We start from the raw sequence: 20,495 nt of genomic DNA, 5'->3' as shown, positions 1-20,495 counted from the left end.
ATACATCAACAAGTGTCTGGACAGAGCAGCTGCCTTTTGGAGATCATAGTGTCACAGAATAGTTTGGGTTGACAGGGACCTTAAATGTCATTTAGTCCAACCCCCCTGCAATAAGCGGGGACATCTTCAACTAGATGAGATTGGTCAGAGCCCTGTCCAACCTGGCCTCAGATGTTTCCAGGCATGGGACATCTACTGCCTCTCTGGGCTATGTGGGCCAGTGTTTTACCACCCTATCATAAAAAACTTCTTCCTTATGTCTAATGTATATCAACTGTCTTTTAGTTTAAAGCCACTTCCCTGCTAATAAATTTGTCCCCATATTACAGGCATCCTTCAAGTACTGAAAGGTGGCAATAAGGTGTCCCTGGAGTTTTCTCTTCTTTGGGCTGAGATGCTCCACCAGTGTCAGAGGATCAGCTGTGATGATCCCGCCCTGCCGTGGGCGCTGGCAGCAATGCAGCAAAGGCTCCAGGCAGACTTGGCGTCTCCCAGCACGTGTGGGCCCACACCATTTCTGTCTTCATTCCCCTCCCCTCACCTGTGTGTGGGAAACAGCATTTACAGAAGAAGCCTCAGCTTGAATGCAGACACTGTACTCAACAACTCCGGAGCCATGTGGCAGGTCAGTGCCCGCTGCGTGTGCCGGGCCAGCTCCCGCGCCTCGCAGAGGCGGCTGCCCTGGCCCGGCCCCGCGCCTGCAGCCCCACGGAGCCGCAGCCCCGCGTGGAGCCCCGGGACAGCCCCCGCCCAGGGACTCTCCTCCATGGCCCCCTCCATCCGCCTGTCGCCCGCCGCCCGCAGCCTCTTCGATGAGCCGCTGGCCATCGCTGTGCAGGGGCTCGGCCCGCGGCAGCAGGTCACGCTGCGAACGTCCTTGCGGGACGAGACGGGACAGCTCTTCCAGGCCAGTGCCCACTACCAGGCGGGGGACGACGGGGAGCTGGACCTCGCCCGCTGTCCTGCGCTGCCGGGAGGCAGCTTCTCCGGCCTGGAGCCCATGGGGCTGCTCTGGGCTTTGCAGCCCCAGAAGCCTTTCTGGTATATGATGAAGCAGGACGTGCAGAGCCCCTTCCTCCTGCAGCTGGAGGTGTTTGAAGGCCACGGGGAGCGCCCGGGGCGGCTCCTGGCCCAGGCGCAGCACGAGCGGGTGTTCCTGCGGGACGGGGTGCGGAGAGTCCCGGTGCGACAGGGGAGGATCCGGGCGACGCTTTTCCTGCCTCCCGGTGAGTACCAACTGCAGCCATCCTGTTTTCTCTAAATCAGTGTTTTCTTAGTGCAAGTTGTTCCATGACCTCTGTGAAAGAGTCCATTAAAGCCCTTGTCCTTTCCCCAGTCCTTCCCGCCCCCCCTCCCGTGCCACTGACAAGCCTGACCATCCTTCCCAATTCACCTGCCCATGCATGTGCCAGGACACGGTTGCAGAAGAAGGCAGAGGACTAACCATTCTTACGCAGGGCTTGAAGTTAAAAAAAAAACAAACTCGAAGAAATTCACGGCAAGTGAAAGTGAGTGTGTTCCGGGAGGGCTGCTAGAGACAAGAAGCTGCTGAAGAGAGTGGTGGGGAAGGGTTCTGTGACAGTCATTGGCATTCCTACTCACTGGGATTGGGGTTGGGGAATCCTTCTCCCTCCTCCACCAGTAGCAACTAATTATAGTAACTATTTGGTGACCATGGCCCCCCCATACTGGCGTGAACATCATCAGTTAGTACAAGAGGGAAGAGGAGGGGCTTAAGAACATTTACAGGGAATAAATCTTTCCAGCAGGAAAAGACAATTTAATTGCTCCGGAAAAGGTGCAGAGCACGTTTCTGAGATTTAAGAATAGCCCACGACACCACCTGTCTCTAGCATCTTCTGGGCAGCTACACTAATACTTCCCTGCCAGAGTCCAGGGCGTGGGAAGGCTGATTTCACAGACTTGGCATCCCGCCCACAACAAAGCCAGGCCTCCCTCCTCTGCCTCGCTTCTACCTCCACCTGCTGACCAGGAGAGGGAAGAAGCCACCTGCATACACTTTATATCCAAAATGTCCCACTTCCCCTGAGCTGAGACACTTACAGTAATTCAAATGCTGGTGCATTTCCTCAGAGTCCCTTGACCTCCTCCTTTTGCCTGTTTTAAAATGATAAGCCCTTGGCACACACTCCCTGGCACTTTGAATTGTTTCCTAGGCACAGGATATAAAGAGTTTATCCCCATTGTACTGCCACCACAAACAATCCTCCACTTAGCAAGACCATAAGCTCAGTCTGTAGTCAGTATTTCTGCTACTTCTATTTGGAGATGTGTTTCACAACCATGATTTCACCCCACTCAGATTGCCCTGCACTGAGACACTCCATCATGATTTTCAGTTCCTGAGACTGCTCTCTACACCACACATAGCCACATTCAGATTCAGGAGTTGGATACTCCTCAGCAAATTACCTAAGGCCATGTAGAGACAGAGAGCTCAAAGGGCTTTTGCTACAGTACTGTCACTCTTCCCTTGAGCACCCCCACAGCCTTATTCAGCATTACCACCTTTTCTGTGCATGTTCAGTGCAAGTCCACAGAGCCCTGCCACACTCAGCTGAGCCATGGGCCACAGACAACTGCACTCCTGGCCCCTGGATACACAGCCACTGCTCTGAGTGCTTATAGCCTGTGAAGAGCCAGTAGACGTGCTGTTGCCTGCATGCAAACAGCCACAGAAGGAAGAGCACAGCAGCACTTTTGATGGTAGAGCTCTCCTTGGTCCAAGGCAGAGAGTGAACAGATGCTCTGCACTCTCTCTCCTCACCTCTGTGACCCAGCAGCACTTCCCACTTTCCACCTGCAGCCTTATTTGCAGATGCATGGGTTACTGTGGTTGCAGGGTGTGAGACTGTGGCAGAAAGGCATCCTCAAAGGGTGGGAGGCATGAGCCCACTCAGGCCTGTGGCTCTCCTGAAGCCAGAATTAGGTGTGAGCTGGGTCTTACCCACTCACCAACTGGTCCAGGGTCACTTTCTCTGGCCTGCGGCTTGTGGAGCTTCCCTGAGGCCTGCAGTCCCAAAACCAATCAGGCTGAAGGGATGCAGCATACAAAGTATTCTCTTCCCCTGCACTTGGCTAGACAAGTGCAGGATTTTCCCAGGATGAGGAAAAGAGCATCCTGGACCAATAAAGATCCAAACAGAGATCTTCTGATCATCCACTGAGCTACCTATGGCATCCTGTGCAGAATTTGATACTGACTGCTGTTAGACATGATTGTCAAAGAAACAAAGTACTGGTTTGGGTGACTCACAGCTTTTCAAGGGATCCCAAATGTTAAAAATCCACAACACAAACAGAAAAGCTTACAGTTTCTAGTTTGCATTGCATCTATCAAATCATGACACCTGGAGGATTTTTATAGTGGTAGGTGAAGAGGTTGTTGTTACAGGGCTGCTTACAGGATAAGAATTTGGGACAAGACTCTTTCACCAAAGACTCTCTGCCTGTTGGCCCTAAGCACAATGCACAATACTGCTGATTCCTAAAACAAATAAGGGTTTGCACCTTACCTAAGAGGTTCTGCTCCTGCACCTTTTTTCCTCTGCAACACCCTCTAGAATTTTTTCAGGTGCTGACACTGCACAGCTGACTGATCATGTCTTTTCCACAAAAGATGCTTTTCTGCAGTTCCTGTTTGGTACCTCATTTGATGCATTCTAAACCACAGAAACACTGAAAGGAGTAATTTCAGGCAATTCTGATCTTTGTCTTGTTTGCTCCAGGAGAAGACACCGTTCCAGGAATCATCGATATACATGGACTTGGAGGAGGTCTTTTTGAGCACAGAGCAAGCCTGCTGGCCAATCATGGCTTTGCCACACTGGCCCTGGCTTATTATCAATTTGAGGATCTGCCCCAGAAACCAAATACACTCCAACTGGAATATTTTGAAGAGGCAGTTAACTATATGCTGCAGCACCCCCAGGTAGGAACATCCCCTGTTTCCCCTGGGTTCCAGGAATCACTCCTGTAAAGTCCTCTCACTTTGCCCAAGTCATCTTTGGAGGAAGCTGCAGAAATATTCACCTGGCAGGGCTGGCCTTTGCAAGGATTTTGGGTGTCTGAGTTCTAGGAAAGAGAAGGGTTAAGCATATGTGCACTGGAAGGGTGGTGGAGAGAGATCACAAAGCAATGTCACAAGAGACAGATCAGACATAAGAAGGTGGGAAGGTTGTGCAGGAGAAAGCCTTCATCAATTGCCACTAAATGTCCTCCTACAGTCTCAAGAGTGAAAAGTAAAGAGCATCTGCCAGTGTCTAAGACTAACAATTCATAGCTGTGACCTACAACCTGTCCCCAGATGGATGAAATCATGTCCCCCCCTCCTGCCCGATTTCAGAACACCAGGGAACATTCTGCATGAGGGTGGTTTGAAGTACAGAGTGGGGAGGAAGTATGGGGAGTGTGGGAGGGTGTGCTGATCATTTGTCCAGAAGAAAAAGTAAATATTACCATCACTTTCTTCATGTGGTTTTGCAAACTCTCAGCATTAGACAATGTTACCCTCCATGAATCTTTTTCAGTTCAGTGCTGATGAGCATTTCCTCCCGTCTCCCAGGTGAAGGGTCCAGGGGTTGGCCTGCTCGGTTTCTCCAAAGGAGGTGAAGTGTCCCTTGCCATGGCTGCCTTCCTGAAGAACATCATGGCTGTTGTTTCCCTCAATGGCCCTGTTGCTGCTACATGTATTCCTCTCTCTTACAAGGATAAAACAATCCCCACTTTGACCTTATATGAGCACAAAGCCAAGGCCACCAATTCCAAAATTCTTGATTATTCTGATGTCCTTGATGATCCCTTTCAAGCTCCTGGCAACCAAAGCCTGATCCCACTGGAGAAAGCTGAGGCACAGTTCCTATTCATTGTGGGACAAGATGACCGTGTAGTCAAAAGTGAGTATTATGCTACTGAAGTCTGCAAGCTTCTGCAGGCTCAAGGAAAGGAAAATTTTCAGATTCTCTCCTACCCTGGAACGGGGCACTGCATAGAGCCTCCCTTTTTCCCTCTGTACCCCATAGGAAGCCACCCCGTTTTTCACAAGCGGGCAGTCCTGGGTGGGGAGCTCAGGGCTTATTCTAAAGCTCAGGTTCACGCTTGGTCACAGATCCAGGCTTTTTTCAAAAAGTATTTAATTGTCAAATAATGTGCAAGCAACACTCAACTTTGAACAACCAGATCTGATAAATTCTGCTACATTTATCAGGTCAAACCTTGTCACAGCTGCACCAGTACAACTACAGTATCTTCCACCACTTTGCACATCCATAACACAGAAAGTAAATGGGTTTGCCTTTTCTGTTCTCCCATCAACCTTTTTGCTCAAGTGTCAAGAAAAGGAGTGGTGTTTTTTGCATTAGTCTTTGATAAAACAGGCCATGTGCAAAATGCACAGTTACATTTCTTGGGTGGTTTCTATTCTTCTAATACTTGACAGTGCTTTCCATGTCACTGTGGTCTCTACATGCACATGCTATCCTCAGGGCATGCTGAGCTCCCAAATGACAGTTTTGGAGCAGGGATTTCACTGCTCTTACGGTGAATGTCTCATTGCAAATGGAAACATCTCTGACCTCTGTGCTGCTGGAAGTGTGTAAGAATGGCTGCTATAGCCAGGATGCTGGGCTGTCTCTGGTTAAGCCTTGGGAAAGATCATTTACCTTCTTTGTTATTTGGATGAGAATTGTAATAAAGAGACTGAGATTTGAAAGTCTTGGAGTAATTTGTTGTGCTTTGGTTAGAACCGGCCCTTCTCTGTCCAGTGAATTCTGACTGCGATTCTGCTCGGTGGCTCGTCAGCATATCTGCTCGTCCTCTCCACATGTCCCCTTCCCGCAGCCACCCCCTGGCCCGGGACAGCTCCGGGGGACACCGAGGAGCTCGCCGAGGCCAGACGGGTTTCAAGGACTCGGCAGCCTTTGGAAGAACCCTCCCACAGCCGGGGAAGGCAGCGGGGAGAAGACAGAAGAGAAAAAGAGGAGGCAGGCAGGCAGGGAAGTAGGAAGGCAGTGAAATTGGCTAGCAGGCAGGCAGGAGGGAAGTAGGCGGGCAGGACAAAGGAGCTGCCGCCCCGCTCCTCCTTGCCGGGGCGTGCCAGCGGCGTTTCGGGCCCGAGCCCGGCCCTGGTCCCGCGAGGATCTGCCCTAGAATCCGCCCCTGGCGGGGAGCGACTCGGAGCCATGTGGCAGGTCAGTGCCCGCTGCGTGTGCCGGGCCAGCTCCCGCGCCTCGCAGAGGCGGCTGCCCTGGCCCGGCCCCGCGCCTGCAGCCCCACGGAGCCGCAGCCCCGCGTGGAGCCCCGGGACAGCCCCCGCCCAGGGACTCTCCTCCATGGCCCCCTCCATCCGCCTGTCGCCCGCCGCCCGCAGCCTCTTCGATGAGCCGCTGGCCATCGCTGTGCAGGGGCTCGGCCCGCGGCAGCAGGTCACGCTGCGAACGTCCTTGCGGGACGAGACGGGACAGCTCTTCCAGGCCAGTGCCCACTACCAGGCAGGGGACGACGGGGAGCTGGACCTCGCCCGCTGTCCTGCGCTGCCGGGAGGCAGCTTCTCCGGCCTGGAGCCCATGGGGCTGCTCTGGGCTTTGCAGCCCCAGAAGCCTTTCTGGCGGCTGGTGAAGCGGGACGTGCAGAGCCCCTTCCTCCTGCAGCTGGAGGTGTTTGAAGGCCACGGGGAGCGCCCGGGGCGGCTCCTGGCCCAGGCGCAGCACGAGCGGGTGTTCCTGCGGGATGGGGTGCGGAGAGTCCCGGTGCGACAGGGGAGGATCCGGGCGACGCTTTTCCTGCCTCCCGGTGAGTACCGGCCGTGCCAGGCTCCTCCTCCCACGGTGCTGCCTCTACTTCTGGCCCCGCACTCCCAGGCCCGGAGCCAGACCGCCTCCAGGCTCCCCTGGAGCTCCGTACCAAGCAGAGGACAAGGGGGAGCTGAGTCTTGCCAGCAGGCACTGGACACTCCTCAAGGAGTGGCCTGATCAGCTCAACCAGCTTTGATCTGCTGGCCGTACTCCTCACATAGAGCAGCTGCATGTGGTGAAGCACGTATGTGTTTGTTTAATTGACTTCTATTGGACACGAAGGCATTGATCACAGTACACTTCTAGTTCCCAAATGCCATGGGAGGTGGAGCCAGCCAGTCTTCAAGGTACCTTTCCTCTACCTGGCTGTTTTCCAGGAAATTCAGATGGCAATTCTTTTGAGTTAAGTAGAGGATTGCTCTCCTAAACTGCAGAGTTTAAGCCTGTTGCTTCCCTTTCCAGCCTCTCCACAGCTCCTGAACTTAGTAATGTCCTAATTGCTGTAGCCCAAGTTGCCTTTTGCTGCCACATTTGTCCCCAGTTCTTCCCTGTTTGTGAGCAGAAGGTCAAGGAAAGCATTGGACAGACTTGCCCTAGCAGTATTTTTGTCAGAATATAATGAAAAGGGTCTGTGAGGTTTTCAGATTGCCTGACAAATGCTGTTTTGTCCGTCCAGCAGCTGTCCAGACTTCTGCTAGTTGTCTGTAGGAAACCTCATCTATTGCATTCCCTTGGTTCTGTAATAGCCACACCCCCACCACATCCCACCTTCCCTTCCCCCTATGATACAGAGGTTTTCACCAAGCATGCCTCTGGAACCCCATGTACTCAAGGAGCTCTTCTATGTATCACGTGCCTTCCCCTCTCCCCTTTCTTCCCTGCCTGTCTGTCCCAGATAACTCTTCCATGACAGTGCTAAAATCATATGTGCTGTCCCAGCCAGTGCTGGGACACCCTGGGCTCTGACTGCTCTGACTTCATCTGTCTCTTTGAGGCTGGAGGTGAATTTCTAGTTCTTGCTTGTTGCCCATGTTTGATGTGCAGACACCTGAGGGAAGCCTCACTCTCCCTCCTGAGCAGGAATGGAAGTCTCCCTCTTGGCCTCCTCCTTTCCATACCTTGTTAGCAGTTTGCAGCAATGCCTCTCAGCTCTGGACTTCAGTCTCTGTCCCCTGATGGACGTAATGTAATGCTTCCCTTACCAGGTAAGCAAGGATGGTTTCAAACACTTTCTTCTCTTAATCCCAGAATAAATAAGGTACATTTACACTGAAGTTGAGAAGCTGGAACCATCAGAAGATGAGATTTTTTTGATCAGCCTTCTGAGAAATGCACTAAGGAGAAGCCGCCTGGGTATTTTTGAAGCAGAGCTGGATACATTTTCAGTGAATTTACATGATACAGAGAACTAGTTGTGACTGTCAAAAGATCCCTTCTCTTCCAGCTGCCTGTTCCCTGATGTTATCTAAAACATTAGCAGGCCTGCTAATTTGTGCTAATTTGTTTGATCTTGAAGCAATGTAGCCACTTCATTAAAACTGTCACAGTAATTTTGGACCCTTAAGACCATTCTGCTGCTCTAATTTTTTTTCTTTTTTTTTAAAGACACATTCCCAGGCTTATGAATTTGGAATATAAATTAAAAATTGTGGGTTCATGTGCTCTGTTATGTGGTCTCTCTCAGGAAATGGCCCCTTTCCGGGAATTATTGACTTGTATGGAACTGGAGGAGGACTCCCTGAATACAGGGCATGCCTGCTGGCCAACTACGGCTTTGCCGTGCTGGCTCTGGCATTCTACAGCTATGAAGATCTCCCCAGAGAGATGAAGGAATTCCACCTGGAATATTTTGAGGAAGCTGTAAACTATATGTTACAACACGCCCAGGTTGGTTTGTTCATTGACTCTCACTACAGTGAACTCTCATTAGTTAGGTCCTGTCAGAGTGCAGATGGGGCAGAGCTGCTGTACTTAAAATAGCATCGCTGTTGAAGTGGCTGTAATTTATTTGTTCTATATCTTTAACTCCCCTTACCGTGGCTCTCTGGCAGATTATTCCAACTCTTCCTTTTGAACTGGCCAGGTGAAACAGTGACACATTGGTCACATACTGGTAATTTCTACTCCATTCAAGCCAGTGTCATAACTAGGGTGCTAGTTGCCTGAAGGCTTACTGGACTTCCAGTGGGGATTTTAAATTTATGCTCTGTAGAATGTCCTTCAGAACTAAATGTCCTTTTTGGCTGTGGAGCACATGATAACCTTCTGTGATCCAGGTCTCAGAGAAACCAAGGAAACTCAAGGAATTCCACCAATACACATTTGTTGCTGTGAATTTTATAAGCTGTTAAAATCACTCCAGATGTTGGTATTTGATAAGTGTGGGTTTTAGTAGCTAGTTGTGCACTTAGGGATCCTTCTAATTCAGCACCTCTCAGAAGAGAACCCTGCTCGGTTCTGCATCTCCGTATAAGTAGCTGTCCATGACAGTAGCTAGAACTGCATAAACCAACACTTAGTTTCTCTGGAGAATGAAAATAAATACCTTCCTCAACCTCAGAAAGATGAGTAGTTGTTAAAGGTCTTGGCTGCTTTTTAATCACCTTAACCTTAACTGCTCGTGCCACCTCTCTGCCCAAAAAAATCTGAAAATTGCTTCCCCCTGCGGGTTTTGGGTTTTTTTCCCAGAGAGCAGTACAGTACCATTGCCTCCCATTAACACCTCCACTACTATTCTCACCATGTTTTTAATGTGTTGCAAAGTTTCAGCCGTATTTTCTAATTTCCCCCTTCCCATGTTTCAGAGTCAGGGGGTTTGAAGCCTGTTACACTGGTGATAAGATACAGAAGGTATTCAATTTTGATATTGTCTCAGAGCCTATTTGCCCCTGAGAGTCTTTGAATATTCAAGCAGTTGTGGCATTAGCTAACCTTCTTCCAATATCCTTAGAGGATTTCAGCACCCATTAAGGTCATTTAACTTTCCTATTCTAGTTAATTTGCCTTGTGTGAAAGAAAATGAAGGTAACCTCTTCTAGATTGACTCCAGAGGACTATACAATTCTTTTAGAAAAACTGTTTTAATAGGTTTTATTTTTAAGATAAAAGAGTAAGCTACCTCAGACTACTTCCTGTGGGTTAGACACCAAGCATTCTAGAGAAGCAGGAGAGCAGCTCATGTGGAGCCTGCTACCCCACATTAGCTTCTTAATAGGGGAACTTTGAATATAAGAAATACATTAACATAAGTGATGACAGTATCATATTCATTGCTGACTTTGTGCATTTTGCACTGAAAGAAAGCAATTGTAGAGGAGGCCTCTCCTGCTTCTTCCCTCTTCCTCTCTCAACTGCATTATAAATAAAGTGAATCTGGGACTGCATTTGCAAGCACAGCTGTACTCTCTGCTTCAGCACTGAACCTTGTAGCTTTGTTAGGATGATGCTAAAGTCTCAGTAGGGCTTAGGATCATAAATCAAGCACAGAACAGTGCCCAGGATCCCTCAGACATGGGCCCTGCACACAGGACCTCAGATGCCTATACTTGGGGTCCAAATTTGGGACAGAAACAGCTGCAAATGCGGCAACATTTTAAAGAAGTGGCATGCTTGGTTCATTGCTTGGTGTTTCTCTTCTCTCACCTCCAGGTTAAAGGTCCAGGAATTGGTTTGCTTGGACACTCGAAGGGGGGTGACCTGTGCATCTCCATGGCCTCCTTCCTGAAGGGCATTGCAGCCACTGCCCTTATCAACGGCTCAGTGGCAAATGTGGGTGCAGTGCTCCGCTATAAGGACATCACCATTCCACCCCTTGGTGCCAATCTAAAACGCATCAAGGTCAGCAAGTCCGGGATTGCTGATATTATTGATGTATTGAACAATCCACTAGAAGGGCCTGACCAGCAAAGCTTTATCCCTTTGGAGAAGGCTGAGTGTTGCTTCTTGTTCATTGTTGGCCAGGATGATCACAACTGGAAAAGTGAATTCTTTGCAGTTGAGGGGAGCAAACGTTTGCAAGCTCATGGGAAGGAAAAGCCTGAGATACTCTGTTATCCTGGAGCAGGGCACTACATCGAACCTCCCTTTTTCCCGATGTGTGCAGCTTCAATGCACCTGCTATTTGGCAAGCCTGTGATGTGGGGAGGGGAGCCCAAGGCACACTGCAAGGCACAGATAGATGCTTGGCAGCATATCCAAGCTTTCTTTCATAAACACCTCACAGGCAAGCCATCTGGAACATCCAGTAAGCTCTGATAAGAATTAGGTTACTTTACAGATGAAGATGCTGGTGTTTCAAGTTTGTTTTGTTAAATGGCTCAGAATAAGAACAAGGAACACCAGAGAATAAGCTATTAGATTTCTTGGAGGATGATGGTGGGTGAAAGTAAGAAAGCTGCTTCCTTTTTACACCCTCTTCTAATCTTGGTTAGAGGTCTTGGCCTCCTGTTTTGTGTAGTATGGGGTTACAGGCTATGGAAAACAAATGGTGGTAAGGCTGTGTGTGCTTTGAGTGTGAATTGAAGTGGTAGGTTGTAGATAGAAAAATGCTGCTAGTGAGGATTTTCTTGCTATTTTCTAAGTCCGTGAGAGACTTTTCTCTCTCACAGAAGAGGTAGCAGAGTATGTAAACAACCAAGCCACCTGCAACCTTGAGAAGTCTTGTTTATGGTATAGTAGAAAAATATTTTGATAATGGATGCTTTAGGATTTTAGCCAGTCACCCCAAGGGGTGGCTGATCCTTTGTCCAATTAGACTGTGAAGAAAAAAGTCTATGAAAGAGTTTGTAAAATAATTAAATTAATCAATCTTGCTGCACAATTCCTGCCTGCTGGATCTTCTCTCCTCCTCCTCCCCATGGCTGTGGGACACGGTGATATACCCTAAGAACCAGGCCTGCGGTAATAGTAGGTAACTCATCCAAGCTGAGAACCGGGATGAAAATGTGCCTTGGCCTTCTCAGAGGAAACGTATCCCATTACCCAGCTTTGTGTTCCAGTATTCTAGTTTTTCTGGAAGCAGCAGTTCTCTCTTCCTGCCTCCAGTAATCTTTCTGTTCTCCCTGTGCACTCCTCCCTCCTTTGTCGCTCCTTCCCCTTCTCCCACACCGGTAAAATGCATTTGCCTTAACAATATCGAATATTTTGCTTACCAAAAGCAGCAATACTGTGCCAGCACCCTCAGGTAACACTTCACGTTTATAGGCAACAAACAGCCCATAGCTTGATGTGACATTCTGAGCACATGCAGTAGAAATGAGGCATTTAAACAGTCTGTGGAAGTTCATAAGCGTGAAGAAACAACAGAACGGGTCCTGTTAGTCGTCATCCCGGAGCCGCTGATGGGTGTCTCCTCAGCATGGCTGGGTATCCCTGTGGAGGTCCGCAGCACTGTGGGAGCTCCCTGCCTATACATTCCCTAAATGCCTTCTCAGCTGCCTGCTCGTCAGGGCTGCTGAGAACAGCCCGGCTGCGGGGCTGGCACGGTGGCTCCGTGAGGCCGAGTGCTGTGCGGCCTGAGGCGGGCTGGAAGGGGCGGTGAGGCGGCCGGCCTGCTGCGGCGGAGCGGGGCTCCGGCTGCACGCCCGCTGCTCTCTGAGCGGGGTGAGCGCTCAGTCCGCCAGGCATCGTCAGAAACGTTTGACACCCAAGCGTGAGGGTGAAAGGAAAGACGATGGGTGTTGCTGGCGTATTTGCACTATGTCCGAACACGTACCCGCCAGGGTCTGCAGCCCGCATCCAGCCTCGGCTGCTGCCCGTACGTCAGGCCCGTTCGTGCGTTTTGTATCCACTGTGCTTGCAATGGATTAAAGTGAAACTTTAACCGCTGCCCCCGGGTCCCTGCTCCAGTCGGTAGGATGGTTTGGGGGAGGCGGGAGCGGCCCCGGGCTGGCGGATTTTCCAGTGCTCGCTGCTCCAGTCGGTTGGACGGCTTGAGGGAGGCAGGAGCGGCCCGGGGCGGACGGCCTTTCCGGGGCTGGGGGGGTGGGGAGGGGCTCTGCTCTCGATTGGGGCCGCCTGGAGGGGGCGGCGGCCGCGGTACGATATTGCGGACGGCGCGGCCACACCGCGCACCCGCCACTGCCGCCGCCATGTGGAGAGCGCTGGCCGCCGCCGCCGCCCCGGCGCGGGCCCTGCTGCGTGCCCCGCCGGCCCGGCGGGCTGCCAGCCTGGCCGTGTCCCCCGCCGCCGGGCCGGCCGACGAGCGGGTGGAGACGCGGGTGGCGGGGCTGAGCCCGGGGCAGCCGGTGACCCTGCGGGCGGTGGCGGCCGATGACCGCGGCTGCCTCTTCCAGTCGTGCGCTCACTACCGGGCGGACAGCCGCGGGGAGCTGCACCTGGGCACGGACGCCTCCCACGGCGGGGACTACACCGGCGTGGAGCCCATGGGGCTCTTTTGGAGCCTCGCCCCCGCCGGCATGGAGAAGCCGTACCAGCGGTTCGTTCCCCGCAGCACCGGCGCCCCGATGAAGGTGGAGGTGTTGGTCCACCAGGGCCACAGCCCGCCCGGCGCCATGCCCGGGCCCGTGGTGGCCAAGGCCGAGGTGCAGCGATTGTTCACGGCCCCCGGCGTGCGGAGAATCCGGCTGAAGGAAGGAGTCGTAAGGGGCTCCCTTTTCCTGCCGCCGGGTGAGTGTCCCGGCCCGAGACCTTCGCTCTGGGGCCGGCGGAATCCCCCGGCTTCTTTGACCAGAGCAAGGAAAGTCTCGTAAAACAAACCCATGCAGAGGCTATCACCCGGGGAATCCGCATTCCCCAACAGCCGAACGCCGCCCTGCAGACAGGTGGCCCTGAACTCTTTGAAGATAGCCCAAGTGCTTGTCGCGACAGGGCCCGGCTTATGCATGGCCGCCCCGCCTGGTCCCTCTCGGCGGCACCGAGCAGGGCGGGCACGGGCAGGCGGCTCTTGCGGGACGGGCCGCAGCTGAAGGAGAACAGGGGCCGTAGCGTTTATTTCATTGCTGGGCTCGGCCTGTGGTTTTTCAGTAGGTTCGCTCTGGAGTACCAGAATCTAACATCCAGAAAAGCTGATGAGCTTCATTCTGTGAGCCTGTGCTGAATTTCCCAAGGATTTTATCCTAAGTAGGATTGAATTTAAAAGGTATTCTTCTTCCCTGTGAAACACAACCAGGAAGCAGAGCAGCAGAAGAGATTCTAGAAAATACGTGTATTCCACCTCTATTACACTGGAGCCAAAGCTAAGTTAGTAGTTGGGTTACTTTTGTGGCATAAAGACAGAATAGATTTATGAGCAAGTTCTGCCTGTTCTGCTTATGAGATGGTTGTGCTTTATGAGGTTTGATATTCTGGTGGTCTGTGAGTGGTGTTGGGAAACGAAACGTTACACCAGTGATTGTGTTTGTACACTTGAGCTATGAGTTAAACGTCTTTTAGTTCCCTGAGTGTTGTGGTAGTGGAACTGCCCTCCACATTACCTCTAATGTAAAACTACTTCGTTCAGCAACTCCTGTAAGTATCCCTATAGTTGTTAAGTATTTAAGTATTTTCATTGAATGATTTCCAAAGCAATGATTTTTTTAATCCATTTAGATACGGATCCAAAGTCCACTGAAGAAAAAAACAACAGAGATTGAACTTTGAATTTCAGATGTTTAGTCAGCATGCTGGATTTTCCATCCCTGAGACATTGTTTTGATCTATCCTGCCTTAGAGGATGAGTTCGATTTCTGCTGAGCTCAGTGGGAATCCAGAGATCTGCAAGATGAAACTGCATTTTCCCCTTTAGAAAGTCTGGCATTGTAATAGTGTGGAAAAGTCTGGAATAATTGCTTAAATGATACTGGCATCCCTCATGATGGAGGATCCAGTTACAGAATTACTACCATACCCCTCTTTGCTGAAGGGACCAAAAAATGTTAATATTTTTAGGATAGGAATCTTAAATGTGAACCATTCTTGGTAAAAGTTAGAGGACGTGAATGGGCTTACACTGTAATTTTAATATGAAAGTGATTTCTTAATTCAGGCATAAGAGTTACAGATGTGGAGGTTTGTTTGTTTTTAAATGTTAGTAAAGTTGTCTAGCCTATTTTATCCTGCTTTTTAGTGAGCTCTGCAGGAACCATATACTTGGGCATGTATAGGCACTCAAGAGAGGCAGTCCAGGATCCTTGTGCAAGTTAAAGGTTGTCTTCATGAGAGAGAAACACATTCGTGTATGACTGTGTTCTGATTACATGCTCTTGCTAGAAGGCTTTCCAGATAGGGGTGGTGAATGAATAGGTATTTTCTTGCCACCTACACTGGCTGCTGCTAACTAAAGGTTACTGCTGATCATGGAATTATAACAAGTTTATCCTGACATATTTTCTCTCAAGTAGAATATTGAACTTCAGTGGAAAAAAAGATCAGAACTGAAAGAGTAAGAATCCAAAAGTATTTCTGACTTCTTACTGCTTTAATTTAGGAGCTTTCCACCTAAGACATTTAGCATGTCTTATACAAAACCTCCTTTTCTCAAGTGTGTTGAAATGCCAGAGACCTTTCCTTTAGCACATACATACAAGTAGTGTCAGAGAGTTAACGTAACACACTTTTGCAACAAGTGTGTCCTGTTTGTGCAGAGACAGTGGTAGTGAGCTGGATTGGGGCACATCAGAGATGACATCTGGTGGCCGGGGGAAAAAAAAAAGAAAAAAAATTGCTTGTCTGGGGTCTTTAAAGCTCCACTAAGTAGCATCTTTAGCCTTTTAACCTAAGATCTCCTGGCTTGGCATACAAACATGTTACAACACGACCTTGGCTGCAAAAGCATGGCTGTTTAAAATTGTGGTTCTGATTATTTCTGTTGTTTGGTGGGACAGACTGTACACAGGTATGTGCATGTTTATCTGTACATCAGTCATGCACACACAGCCACACCCAAACAGCTCTCAGTTCTACCTTCTGTCTTGTCACATCTGTAGGAGCAGTTCTTCTGCCAAGTCTTAAAGTGCTGATGTTGAGACAGAGCTAATAAATCCAGTTGATTTTAACAATGGGTTATCTTTGTTGTGCTTTGCTCAATGCAGTTTATTCCAGAATTTATGTCAGTTTTGTAGAATTTACTTCAAGGGCTCAGTGCTCTTGCCTCATTACTCATGAGCTTGCACTTTGCTAATTAAGATGTGACATTGTGGGAAAATAGCTGACTTGGTGTATGATTGGCCTGAGGGCAGGAGGTTAAGACCCTTGAAAATACATTTATAACAGTTGTTTTTTTTTTTAAAAAGCAAAATCTCCAACTTCACATGTTTTTACAGGAACGTAAGGACCTATTCTTAGTTTGAAATAGTTGAAGTGGGATACAGCACAGGTTCTCCTAATCTCTGCTGTGCAAATGGAAAAGTAATGACTATTAATAGCAGATGTGTTAAGCATTCTGTATTTTGTTGTTCACTCTTCACCAGATAGTTTTTAGTGTCCCGTTTGATAACTTTTCCTCTGGACTTGTTCTCTTTTAATACAGGGGATGGCCCCTTTCCAGGAGTGATTGACATGTACGGTGATGAAGGAGGCTTGATTGAATTTAGATCCAGTCTCCTGGCTACCCATGGTTTTGCTGCTCTTTCTCTGCCATATTTTGACTTTGAAGATCTTCCTAGGGTCATGAAAGAATTAAAACTTGAGTACTTTGAGGAGGCAGCAAGGTTCCTACAGCGTCACCCAAAGGTGAGTGTAATGAGAGATCTCTTGGGACTAGGGAGGATTCAGCAGTTATGCCTAAGTGGGGGTGGTGATTTTTTTTTTTTTTTACATTTGAGTATCAGTTTCTGCTGGGCAAGTTTAGGCCCAATAGTGGCTTATGCATATGACTGGGGAAAGTGAATTTCTTCCAGCACAAACTGTCTGTTAAATGAATTCATGCTGGAGCTAGAAGATTGCTGATCAGTAGGATAGTGAATGCTGGAGTATCCTCCAAACAGGGCCAGTGGTGATAAAAATGTGTTTGTTTGGTTTTTTTTTTTTTTTACATGACAACAATTAGTTTTAAGAGAGGAGGATATGACACTGCTCAATAGTAGTTGAAAAAATGGATTTGATTATGTGAGATGTTGCTTTCAGTTTTACTTTCCAGGCTAGAAAAAGACAAGACGAATGCTACTTATCTAATCCTTCAGGTGTAATTTGTGAGGTTACTTTATTTTCCTGAGACATATAAAACCATAGACTGTGCTTGAATTCCCTGCAAATGTTTTAGGAAAATGAGAAAAAAATTGCATTAATATATGTAGTAGGGACCAGGTAAGGATCGAGTGATGGTATGTCTTGTGCCTGTCTGTGCATTTTTTGGGGGGGGTTGATATCTCTTGGTGTCTCTGGAAAATAAGACTGTAAATGGAAGGAGGAGCCTGGGTCCAGACTGTCACTTTCCAACAGGTCACATCAATAATTAACCTAACCTTTATTTTTAATAAAACAACTACAAAGTCATTTAATGACTAATCCCATTATAATGCATGCTTCCTTTATTCCTTTCTTCCTCTCTTCTCCACCCCCTATCTTATCTGAAGGTGAAAGGACCTGGAGTTGGAGTGATTGGGACTGGGAAAGGGGCAGAATTAGCACTCTCCATGATCACCTTCCTGCCAGAAGTAGTGGCTGCTGTCTCCATCTCCGGCTGTAGTTCAAACACAGTTGCAGACCTCCATTATGGTGAGATGACTCTGCCTGGGTTGCGTTTTGATATGAACAAAGTCAGTGTCTCTGACACTGGTGTATTTGACATTTTTGAAGCTCTGGATGATCCAACGAATCCTGCTAATTCTCCTTGCGTGATCCCCATTGAAAAAGCAGAAGGTCACTTTCTCTTAGTGGTAGGGGAAGATGATCGGATGTGGAAGAGCTCCTTATATGCTGAGCTGGCAATCAGGCGTCTATGCCAGCACGGGAAAGAGAACTTTGAGCTCCTGAGTTATCCAGGAGCAGGTCACCGAATTGATCCTCCTTCTACTCCATTTTGTCAGGTAGCTACGGATCGTGTTTTGGGGGTGCCTGTTCTGGGGGGTGGAGAGAGCAAAGCACATGCCCATGCACAGGAACACTCCTGGGGAAAGATTCAGGAGTTTCTGCACTTGCACTTGGGATGAACACATAAGCACATGCAAGCTGTTGCAGACCTGCAAGGACTGAACTTGAGCCACCAAAATGACAGGTGATCACTGGTGAATTGAAGGGATTGACTGAGACAAGCCTTGAAATATGAAAATAACCAAATGACTACTTAGTTACAAGCATAAATCCAAAAGGAAAGGGATTTATTTGGAGCAGCCTAAGTTAACCACGTAAACAGAGGAGATGTGAAACAATAAGCAGGCTGCAATGTGGTACAAATTTGACAGCTCAAAGTGGTCATGATATGAAGAAACAAGTACCTGAGGAGAGTAGTAGGTACTTCCTTGCTTGCAGTACTTACAACTCAGAGAATGTTAACAGGCAGCCTGCACCCTCAGCAGTGACAGACAGGATCACACCTCGGCAATTACAGATTATAAACATAGACATCCAAATCATGAATGACTCTGGCTTGGAGTCCTAAGCTACCTTAGCCCAGAACTCTCAAAGGTACAACCATATACATTTCGGAAATGTTTTCCATTTACATGAAGCTGGAGATACCTACTTGAAATGAGGCTCATATACTTAGCATTGTGGTCTTCTGGTGACGCAGTCTGTTTCTTTCCAACAAGCCCTATATGCTGAATGGAAAAATGAAGAGTACTTTTCCTTGTCATCCAAGGAGAATGGTGGCACTAGCACTGTCTGGTATTGGGGATGTACCTGTCTGTTCATGTAATGTCTTGGATTTGCATTTGACACTTGATATTAAGATTCTGTTGGATAGGTTAGAGCATGTCCAAATGCAGGTAGGGATTAATTACTTGTGGAACTCTTTAGTAATGATATCAACAGATGCTGACAGCTGTTCTTAGGGAGGAAACAGAGTTGGGAGACAGAAAACCTAGCCTGTAGATTTAAACTGACTGTAAACAGCTGTCACCTTACAGTGGTGATTAACTCAATCCAACCAAACTAACAATGCCCTCCAAAACAAAAAAGCACCCAAAGCCAAATCTAGGATAGCTTTTCCATGACTGCCTGACATTTTTCTTTTTTTTTTTTATCCAAGTTAATTTTGGCTAGTGCCTTCTCTTTCCCCACCATTCAGGTAGAACTTCTTCCCAAATGAGTTGATTTCTCCAGAGGGTCTTGCTGAAAGGGTGCCAGTGCTGATGGCCTTTTTAATGAGGGCCTCTATCAACAAAATTGCTCCTTCCAAAGTCATTTTGTCAGACCACTTTGAGAGCTGCCCAGGAAGATACAAAACTTTCATTAGTGGTACTCAGTTTTGCTTTGCTCTCAGGGATCTCTCTCCAGTTAACTGTCACTATGCTGCTGCTCAGTCTCACTAGCTTTCTGCAACTCTTATTATTCCTTTACATTTGATTAAAGTCACATGTTCTTCACACACAATCAATGCCAACTGAACAATTTATCCATCTGTTCTTTACAAGAGAAGCTCCACCCCTGCTAACTCCACACAAGATCTCTTCGTGCCTGGTCTCTAAACTCCCTCACCAGCTGAAGAGGCTTTTGCCAAGTCATATCTGGTGCTTGAACCTCTGCTAACATGAGCAGCCCCAGAGCCTGCTGCAATTTGCTCCTTGGTGTCACCCATACCTGGCACCCTGCCTTTTTTTTACAAACTTATTCCAAGTGGCAACTGTAGAAGAAAGGGTTCTGTTTGTTGGTCTGCCTCATCCTAGGCCTCTTCAGCAGTTGGAGCTGTTATGTGCAAGAGCAGCACCTCCCCTATCCCTGTTCTGTCACTCTCCCAGTGCCAATACCTATGTCTCCACACTGCAGTCCTACCTCAGCATATGCAGTGGTATGCAAGATTGCAATTTGGAGGTTCATAAAGTAAATGTTAAGTTGTAAATAAAACAGAAACCAGGTAGGTTAAGAGTTCTCAGACTTAATTTCTAAAGCACAAGCTTTTAAAATAATTCAGTGTTAGATTTTGTCAGATATATGGAATTTGAAAGAGAAGTAAAACACTTCCTTTGTTAAAAAGCAACCATGTATAAGAATTTGATGTTACATATTTGTTTGGAAAAGTGGATGATACTTTGTTTAAAAAGGAGGAAAAATAAAAAGAATGTAATTTTACCGTGAAGAGCCTTTTGTTAATGAGTCTGGGTTTCCTGGACAAAAAAAAATAATAGAAGGACCCGCTGAAAACCAGACAACCTTTGCACTAGCATTTTGTATATTTACAATGCTACCTGGGGACTCGATATGCATTGCAGGCACTGTGCAGAATGTGTAGCTATTTCCTGAAGTGTACATTAAACTTGAGTGCCTAATTATGGCCTTAGTTACAGCTACATTACTTACATTGGTTTACATTCACAGGATTTTTAGGGTTGGAAGAGACCTCTGGAGATCACCTAGTCTAAGTCCTCTGCCTAAGGCAGGGTCACCTAGAGCAAGTTACACAGGAATGTGTCCAGGTGGATTTGGACTGTCTCCAGAGAGAGATTCCATGGCCTCCCTGGGCAGCCTATTCCAGTGTTTGCCACCCTCAATGTAAAGCAGTTCTTCTTCATGTTGAGGTAGAACTTCTTGTGTTTCAGCTTAAGGCCGTTTTTCCTTGTCCTGTCACTGGGCACCCCTGCGAAGAGT

The 20,495-nt window shown here is 48.3% G+C and overlaps 3 protein-coding genes across 4 annotated transcripts; all 3 read left to right on the top strand.

Moving 5' to 3' along the window:
* The first annotated feature begins 323 nt into the window (after positions 1–323).
* On the top strand, positions 324–5,731 carry LOC138110788 (acyl-coenzyme A thioesterase 5-like). Of its 2 annotated transcripts, XM_069015981.1 has the most exons (4): positions 324–625; positions 1,085–1,226; positions 3,750–3,952; positions 4,586–5,731. In XM_069015981.1, exons 1-4 carry the CDS (start codon positions 395–397, stop codon positions 5,165–5,167), a joined length of 1,158 nt encoding a protein of 385 aa, XP_068872082.1. In that variant the 5' UTR covers positions 324–394; the 3' UTR covers positions 5,168–5,731. The 2 variants fall into 2 exon arrangements, with proteins under 2 accessions (XP_068872082.1, XP_068872081.1); XM_069015980.1 differs by having other exon boundaries at positions 327–1,226.
* Positions 5,732–6,116: 385 nt separating this feature from the next.
* LOC138111529 (acyl-coenzyme A thioesterase 1-like) lies at positions 6,117–12,771 on the top strand. The gene is made up of 3 exons (XM_069017466.1): positions 6,117–6,810; positions 8,497–8,699; positions 10,461–12,771. The coding sequence occupies exons 1-3, from the start codon at positions 6,201–6,203 to the stop codon at positions 11,064–11,066; spliced, it is 1,419 nt and encodes a 472-aa protein (XP_068873567.1). The 5' UTR covers positions 6,117–6,200; the 3' UTR covers positions 11,067–12,771.
* Positions 12,772–12,864: 93 nt separating this feature from the next.
* Positions 12,865–19,986, top strand: LOC138111528 (acyl-coenzyme A thioesterase 1-like). Its single transcript, XM_069017465.1, has 3 exons — positions 12,865–13,439; positions 16,279–16,481; positions 17,324–19,986. The coding sequence occupies exons 1-3, from the start codon at positions 12,902–12,904 to the stop codon at positions 17,897–17,899; spliced, it is 1,317 nt and encodes a 438-aa protein (XP_068873566.1). The 5' UTR covers positions 12,865–12,901; the 3' UTR covers positions 17,900–19,986.
* Positions 19,987–20,495: the final 509 nt, after the last annotated feature.

Source organism: Aphelocoma coerulescens, chromosome 5 (assembly GCF_041296385.1).
Source record: "Aphelocoma coerulescens isolate FSJ_1873_10779 chromosome 5, UR_Acoe_1.0, whole genome shotgun sequence".
Taxonomy (NCBI): Eukaryota; Metazoa; Chordata; class Aves; order Passeriformes; family Corvidae; genus Aphelocoma; species Aphelocoma coerulescens.
This window is presented reverse-complemented; position numbering and strand designations above follow the sequence as displayed.